This window comes from Nicotiana sylvestris, chromosome 9 (genome assembly GCF_000393655.2).
Source record: "Nicotiana sylvestris chromosome 9, ASM39365v2, whole genome shotgun sequence".
NCBI lineage: Eukaryota > Viridiplantae > Streptophyta > Magnoliopsida > Solanales > Solanaceae > Nicotiana > Nicotiana sylvestris.
The window spans coordinates 186,600,959-186,610,287 of NC_091065.1; the positions used below are offsets into that span (position 1 = coordinate 186,600,959).

Genomic DNA, 9,329 nt, shown 5'->3' on the forward strand with positions numbered 1-9,329 from the left:
GACGGGAAGAGTTTTCATGAGATGTGAAAAGACTATTGGATGCTCGTGTGTCATACAGTCTTGAGTTATGAAGGTTTTGAGCGATTCTTTCGTGTTATTTCATTTGTGGAATGAAGTATATTTTCATGTCTTGTTGATGAGTTCAGACTCATGAAGATTATGTGATTGCGTAGTAGTTGTGGCTGTGAAAGGGTATAGAGAGATGTTAGTTTGAGGCTAAGTAGGTGGGTTATCACTTACGGGATAATCTACGGATGTGTGATCCTTGTGATGTTGTGTGGAGGATTTTTTTCTACCAGTGGGTATAAATGTTGTGATTTGAGTTTGGATTGGTTGAGAAAGTTGACCTAACCATCACGAGGATGAATGCGAGCTTAGCATATGATTTGAGGTATTATATGATTTGTGTTACATGAGCTTATGAAGGATTTAGTTGAATCCCACTAGGGTATTAAGGAAATAATAGAATATGAGCATTGTGAGTTATCGAGTGTTTTGATCTATGGATTTGAGCCAAGTGGGGGATTCTGCTATCGACGATTTGATTGCATGGTTATGTGTTGTATTGGATTTGGTCTGACGCATACTTGTGAATCGGTTATGACTTGTAAAGACTAGTTTTGAGGATGACTTAAGCAAGAAATTTCTGCATGCATGGTGTTTTACACTTTATATGTATATGGGAATCAAGGTATGACTGAGTTGTTACTTGTGAAGGATTTAGTGCGTATGGAGTAGGAATTTGCTCGGTTGCGTTAAGGCATGGTTACTTCTTGTGGTGTTGTCGTGCTTATGGGGCACAAGTCATTCGACCCGTTTGGGCGGTGCAATTGAGATTTGAGCAGAGTGGATGACACTCGAGAAGGTTCTAATGGTTTCAAGATTTACATGTAGCAATTGAGAATTTTTCAGATTTGTATATGGCTACAATCTGAGATTTACATTGGATGGTGTCAAGACTCGCGACATTTTTATATCATTATGGATTATATATTTCAGTATTAGAAAGGTGAAGGAAACGACTTTAAATTCACAGAAGGTCTCTTCAGAGTGAGTGTCTTAGTTGTGGTACTTTTGGGGTGCTTGAGAGGGAATACAACATCTTATGGGCCTTAGGGTGGTGTGATTTTATGCTAGGATCTCTCTTGGTGAGCTTTGAGTAAGGATCGTGGTGTTATAGCAAGGAGAAGTATCAACTTGAGGGTAATTCGGAAGGAACTCGGAGAAATATGACAGCTTGGTAGTAGATTCGATCAGCACGGTAATGGATATGATCGGTTCTTTAGGTACTTATGATATGGTGAGTCTCTATATGTGTTTTATGACAATATTCTTGGGTTTGGTGACCTATGTGGCTTTTTTTGGTTGGAGAGATTCAGTTCTGATGGCTTGGTTATGTACAAATGGATTTCGAAGACTTCTCGATGGTTTCGACCATGCTTTGAGATGGATATTTCCTACTGACGTGAGGAGCATCTTGCGTATTGTGATTTTTTCCCGCATGGGATCAAATAGAAAGTTTTTGTAACAACCTAACCAGCCGTTCTGAGCAATTGCATTTTGCTCGGTAGTTTTCGGGCATGAGTATCTCCGAATGATGTATTATGACTTATGTGAATCATCGGTTTTGGTTTCCAGGTTATTCCGAATTGATTTGGAAGAATGATGCTCAATTAGAAGCTTTAAATTTGAAAGGTTTGACCAAGTTTGACTATTTAGTATTTGATCTCGGATTGGATTTATAATGGTTCTATTAGCTCCGTTTGGTGATTTTGGACTTAGGAGTGCATCTGGATTGTGATTTAGAGGTTCGTAGTAGAATTTGGCTTGAAATGGCGAAAAGTTGGAATTTTTGAAAGTTTGACCGGGAGTTGACTTTTTGATATTGGGGTCGGATTCCGATTTTAGAAGTTGGCGCAGGTCCGTAATGTCAAATGTGACTTGTGTGCAAAACTTTAGGTCATTCGAACGAGATTTGATAGGTTTTAGCGTCGGTTGTGGAAGTTTGAAATTTCAAGTTTATTGCTTTCGAATTGAGGTGTGATTCGTTGTTTTGATATTTTTATGTGTGTTTTGAGGCCTCAAGTAGTTCCATGTTATGATATGAGACTTTTTGGTATGTTCGAATGGGGTCCCGAGGGGCTCGGGTGAGTTTCGGATAGGTTTGGATTGTGTTGCACTCGTTTTAAATTAGAGCTGAGGGGTTGTGAGGACTGAGTGACTGTGAGGACTTAATGACTGGGAAGGCTGAGTGAATTGATACTCTGAGAGTATGCATATGTTTTATTACTGAGTCACATCGCATTTGACATGCACATGACATACAAGCATAGAGATGCATTTTTCTCATATCGTACGATATCACGTCATTCATGACTTCTCATAAATATTTACTTATGGGCATAGAGAGGTCTTTTGCACTTGCTATTTGGAGAGAAAATCAAACATTATATTTACTGTTGAAAGCATTTTTGAAAAAAACTCAATATTTTCAAACTTACTTGTATTTTTGACGTTTTCGGTAAAGAAGTTGGGTTTTCACTGATATATTTGAAAAGCAAAACTATTTTCAGAAAACTATGAAAAAGAATAGCATTTTATCTCTGAGTTATGTCTTTATTTAATTATTTTATATTGTTATGAACTGTTGTTGCCTATTGGTGTTAGACCCGACCTTTGTTCAAGCTCGTCACTACTTTCAACCTAAGGTTAGGTTTGTTACATACCGGTATATGGGATCGGTTGTACTAATACTACACTTCTGCACATTACGTGCAAATGTTGGTTGTTGAGGTTACTGTGTTCGATAGGAGCTGCATTTGAAGATGTACCTGCGTTCTCGTTGTAGCTGCCTCTTGTTCATGGCAGCCGTAGATTTATAAAACTCTGTTTATGTACTTTTCAAACAAAAGGTGTATTTATTTTATAGCTTTGTAAAGTCTATTCTTAGAAGCTCATGATTTGTACTACCAGTCCTTGAAAAATGTATAAGATTCAGATAATTCATTTTTTTAATTGTCTTTTTAATATTATTGAAATTGGATAGTTATCAGTTGGCTTACCTAGCGGGTTGAGTTAGGTGCCATCACGACTAGTAGATTTTGGGTCGTGACAGTTTCTGACTGATCGGGTATGTATTCTATTGGTGATTTAGAGTTGATTATGAGATTCTCGTGCTTTTCATATGATGGCATAATAAATGCGGTGTGTTGTGTGGGATTGAGAATTGCATGTGCAAGGTCACGATTCAGTTTTGATGGGAAGGTCATGAATTCTAATACAACATGAATGGTTTCAGACGACTAGATGGATGCTATTATTACTTGTCATTGCCTGAGAAGGGTGCGTATTTCAGAAGACGCAATGTGTTGATGCTTCAATGGTATTGTGGCACTCGCCTGGTTGATCGATTGCTGATGTTCAAATTTTGTTATGTGGTACGGAAGAATTATAGAAATATTTTTCGTGGGGATGATTGTGTATGAGAGATGTATTAGTCATTCGAGTGGTGGAGTTGTGATCGGAAATAGTGATTCATGTTCTATGGATTTGGAGACTGGGAGTTCTCCAAAGCACATTGTTTCGAAGTTACGGACTGTGAAGATGTGGTGAAAGTTAGCTAGATGATGGTACATATTATGGTTAGATCACTGTGGACTTTTGGAGGGCTATTTATCCATTTGGGGATGACCAAAGTTGATTTGGGGGCCCATTGGTAAGCCCGAGGAGGATGTGTATTCCACACCGGGTCGGAATTCTTGACTCAAAACTGCTAGCGTTGAGAGGTGTGTCATTCTGTTAGAGTTGAGCTTGTTCGTGTTCTGATATGTTTTATGTGTTACTCTTTTATGCCATGAGGGGTGTGATTTTTTGTTTATATGCACACATGGTGCGGTTCTTTTTGGGCCTTGTAGCGAAATACGAGCAAGATGGCGATTAGGGTGTGGAATGGTTGATTGCACCTTGGTTATGGTCTTTTTGGGTTGTGGTATATTATGTTTTTTGCTTCTCCATGGTAATGGTCATGCGCTTTGTGTACTTAATATCGAATTGCGTGTGGTTGTTGATTTTGAGCATTGTGCCTTGAGGTATTTCATATGGACCAGTGGAGTCTTAGCTTGAAACAATAAGTGAGTTATATATTCACTCCCAAAGGAAATGGTGGATGTTGTAGATTCCATAGTAACACCACAGGATAATCACTTAAACAAGAAGCAAGATTGTGTGGCATCGATCATGAAAGTGGCACTACATTGTTGTGTTGAATCTTCTACAAGAAGGATCAACATTAAAGATGTTGTAGGGATGCTACAAAAGATCAAGATTCAACTTCTTGGACATTGAGCAACTTCTTAGAAACTTTTGTTTCAAATCACTCGTTTGTTGCAAATATTTGCTAAATTTTTTGGGTGCGTGGAAAGATTTTCTTTTGATTTTAGCACTTGTGTTGTACGTTTCCGTTACCAAAAGCCACACACATACTAAATCAATTCCCATACAACCTAGCTAAAATTTACCCGGTACCAAAAGTCACAAACTAAATTGTTCCTATTATTTAGGAACACCAAAATACGGTAAATTACTACTCTCTCCGGTCCAAAATAAGTGATTTTTTGGTTGTTTTCACACATATTAAGAAATTTACCTTTTAACATTAATTAACAATTAAAATGACCATATTAACCTTTGCTATCACTTCACATAAACACTTCTAACACATACTCCAACATTAATTACTCCAAGGGCAATGTAGGAGAAAAATAATTAATTCATTCTTGAAATCTGGAAAAATTACTTATTTTGGACCAGAAGAAAAAAACCAAAAAATCACTTATTTTAGACCGGAGGTAGTACTATATAGAAGAGGGAATAAGCAGGCAGCAGGTTAACATGCCTGCTTGTCCTCACGAGGGTATTATGGTCATTTAATTAAAATGGATTAATATGATTGGTCAAAAAAGAATGTTATTGTAGCTACTATATCAATGTTTGGGTGCCTTGACTAAATTGCCCTTTGCTTATGTCATTGTTCATCACTCTTAAGATATGTAAGCTTTGGAATTAACGTGGGCCCATCTGACTATTTCAATAGCTATAATTTCAATGGTTGATTCTTCTGTGCCTGTTGTACTATGTATTACTATTTCCAACACGTGGCCTTCTTTCCATGTGTTACCTTCTCTTGATCACATATTTCAATTCTACTGTCTCTTTTATATGGAGTAATTTTTACACAGAGAAAGCGTTGCCATGAAATTCTTGAAGGACGTGTTTTTACTTTTCCAGTTTTCACTTCTTTGCTTCTTTCTTATTTCTCTTGTACAAAATTTTAACATTAACATTTTTTAATTTAAAATAAAATCTAACTAACAATAAAACATGATTCACACAGAGATATTATTATTTGATATTCTAAAAGAGCTAATGTGAGTTAAAAGTAATATCCTTGGTATTAAATATTTAATAGGATAGTACTTTATAATTGTATCATTATTTTTCTAACCAAAAACAATAAATTATAAATCAATAATCATGATATAATACTCATTGCCCGACGAGAATGCTAGGAGGTAAATTATGTCATCTTAAAAGTTTGTAAACTTTTTGTCTTAATTTTCTGTTTGATAATATAAATTATCTCATTTCATCCCAAAATAAATGCTTTGTGATTATACTTGGTGCAAAGTTTGTAATATTGTTGCAGGTATTGCCTTTTCTAGCATGACAGATTATATCAATAGTATCGGGATAATACTTCTAATTTGTGCTACAAAGATTTTTTAATAAAATAGAAGAGAGTTGACTATAACAAAAAACTTTAAGAACATTTAAATTATACTAATATAAATATCTAAATTATGCTAATAACTTTATAAAAATAGAGAAAAACTTCAAGAAGCTTTATAGAAGAGTCAACCTAACAATAAAGATTTAGTAGGGATCTAGAAGGCACTGACGTAGCTATACAACTTTTAAAAAAAGAAATAAAATAATTAAAATATATACCTTCGCCCAAGGAATTAAAGAAGATGAATTCCCGTTAAAACTTAGAGCCTCAAACAAATATGAGGGAGCAACATTAAGAAGACAAAGCAATAAAAAAAATACTTAGATGTATATATAGGTATTTAGATGATTATAACAAAATTATAAAGTTAATAGAAGGAAATTATTACTATATTAAAAATATTAAACAAAAATTAGATAATATGACCGTCATATATCTTATTATCTATATTATGTCATTATCATTCTTTGAAAACTGAAGAGAATTATGTTGTTATAGCTAAACATGGATCATAGTTACGTTTTGTTATACACCCCTTCCTGGAGTACATTATCTATTTGGTGTTGATACATTAGTGATTAATATCAACCATATAAAAAAGGAAAAAATTAAGCATGTATTCTCATTTATAAAAATACAATCAAGCAACTCTTCGCTCTTTTCAACATATCACATTTAAATGTAGTTCTTTACAAAAAGTCTATATTTTTTTTTGTTGAGTTCTTTCTTAAGCCTATAATAAACTAAAATTTCATAGAATTAGAGAGAAATTCTGAATAAGATATTATATTAAATTATTTAAGTATATATTAAAACTAATTGCAAACATTAAAGAGTATAAAGATACATTACTAAATTTAAAACAAACGAAGTTTATATCGTATTTGAATTTTTGTTAAATTTAACAAATTTAAGTTCAGTATTGCAGAAACTATCAATATACCAATAAGTTAAAAAAGATTTTACCTTAAGATGAGTATGTGAAAAAGTCATGAACATAAAAGAATGGTGAAGTTTAAATTACAAATATGCAAAATTTAAATTTTTTAGTGTAGCATTCTCTTTTGATTTGCACAATTAGGCGATTTTCGTGCATGTTATAAATATATTATATTATGGATGTTTATTTAGTACTCCGTTGTAAATAAGCTTTCTGAATAAGCTTATTCATATGGGACTCCGCCGTAAATATGTTTATCTATTTAGTACTCTATTGGAAATAAGCCTCGTGAAGAAGCTTATCACTTTGGTAGCCGGTTATGGATAAACATTACCCTTGGTAGAAGACTATCCATACCGGGTATAATAAGTTTATCCTTTCGATACTCCGTTATGGATAAACATTACCTCCGGTAGAAGATTATCCATATCGGGTACAATGAGCTTATCCTTTCAGTACTCCGTTATGGATAAACATTACCTCAGTAGAAGATTATCTATACCTGGTACAATAAGCTTATTCTTTCAGTACTCTGTTATAGGTAAACATTACCTCCAGTAGAAGATTATCTATACCTGTTACAATGAATTTATCCTTTCAGTACTCCGTTATGAATAAACATTACTCTCAATAGAAGATTATCTATATCTGGTATAGTAGCAGCTTACACAGCAGCTTGCAGTAGCAGCTTACACAACAGCTTGCAGTAGCAACTTCCTTTCTTCTATAAATAGAAGAGATTTCAGTTCATTATGTACATGAGTTTGAATTCGAATAATATATCAGTTTCTCTCTATACTTGTCTTTACTTTACAGTCTTTATTTTATAACACGTTATCAGCACGAGACTCTATTATCTTGAGCAAATACTTTGAAAGTGTATGAGGTACGAACTTTCTTTTTCTATATAATGTCAAATCTTTGTAAACTTAAATTTGTAGCCCTGAATATATCGGTAAAAAGCTACATGTCTTAGGTGTTTGATGCTGAAATTCATCTTGATGCGATGGGTCTGGCAGACACCATCAAGGATAAAAATCCGGCATCAAACAAAGACTGTGCCAAAGCAATGATATTCCTACGCCATCACCTTGATGAGGGCCTGAAAATGGAATATCTTACTATTAAAGATCCAGTCATACTGTGGAATAATTTGAAAGATAGATATGACCACCTGATGATGGTCGTTCTTCCACAGGCACGATATGATTGAACTCATCTAAGGCTACAAGATTTTAAATCTATCAATGAGTATAATCTGCTATGTTCAGAATTATTTCCAAATTGAAATTATGTGGTGATAATATTACTGATCATGATATGTTGGAGAAAACTTTCACCACTTTTCATGCGTCGAATATGCTCCTGCAGCAATATCGAGAGATGGAATTTTAAAAGTATTCTAAACTTATCTCACATCTTCTTGTCGCCGAGCAACATAATGGGCTATTAATGAAAAATCATGAAAGTCGACCTACTAGTTCTTGTCCATTTCCTGAAGTGAATGAGACGAACTTCCACCAAGCTAAGCGTGGAGGAGGTCGTGGCCCTAGTCGTGGTCATGGCCGTGGTCGGGGAAGAAATTTTAATCATGGTAATAATAATGCACCAAAGAACCCTCCTCACCACCAACAGTGGAAAATGAAGGAACAAAAGCATGAAGCGGTGCAAGCACCAAATGCATGCTATAGATGTGGAGGAAAAGGGCACTTGTCACGTGCTTGTCGTACGCCAAAGCACCTGGTTGAGCTTTATCAAGCCTCCCTAAAGAAGACTGAGAAAAATGCTGAAGCAAATCTTATTTCTGAAGATAATTTAGACTTCATACATTTAGATGTAGCTGATTACCTTGCACTTCTAGATGGAGAAACAAGTCATGTGATCGGTGGTGAATCTGTAGAAATATAAATATTTTAATTTTTGTTGTTTGCAATAGATAGTATGGTTATGTAATTGTTGTACATAAATAAAAGTTATGATCTGATAATGATGTTTTACTATAATATATCTTATCTATGTCATTTTGAAGAATATGAATAACATTATTAGATCAACTTAAACTGTAGCAGAGTTTGCAAGAAATATACAACTACCAAAAGTGGTTATATTTCGTATATCTCATTGTAATTATATTTTGTTAACCACCGGAATTGGTATATGCCTATGATCACCATAAGTGATAATTTAGGCTTTCTATGGTTACAATTGAAGATAATCTATATAAATTGTCACGATCCAAAATCCACTAAGGGTCATGATGGTGCCTTATACCGTTGTCAGGCAAGCCAACACGAAATTATTAGTAAATTCTTATTTTACTTACACAAATCGGTTACAAAATTTCTTAATTTGCAATTAAAATAGGTGATGATAAGCAATATAATAATTATACAACCCAAAAGAACTGTCTACTAATGTGTATGCCAAGACCTGGTGTCACAAGTAGTGGGCAACTAGTAGAATGTACAAAAGAATAATACTATCCTACTATTCGGGATAGAATAGAAAGCAAAAGTAAAGAAAGACCCCATCAAGCTGCTGAACGGCACAGGAAGGGAGCAGCTCACCGTGGAAGTCTTGGTCTATGAATCAGGGGCGCAC

The 9,329-nt window shown here is 34.6% G+C and overlaps 1 protein-coding gene across 1 annotated transcript; it reads left to right on the forward strand.

The window, feature by feature from the left end:
• Window positions 1–8,180: 8,180 nt before the first annotated feature.
• Window positions 8,181–8,636, forward strand: LOC138878710 (uncharacterized). Its single transcript, XM_070158396.1, has one exon. The coding sequence runs from the start codon at window positions 8,181–8,183 to the stop codon at window positions 8,634–8,636; it is 456 nt and encodes a 151-aa protein (XP_070014497.1).
• Window positions 8,637–9,329: the final 693 nt, after the last annotated feature.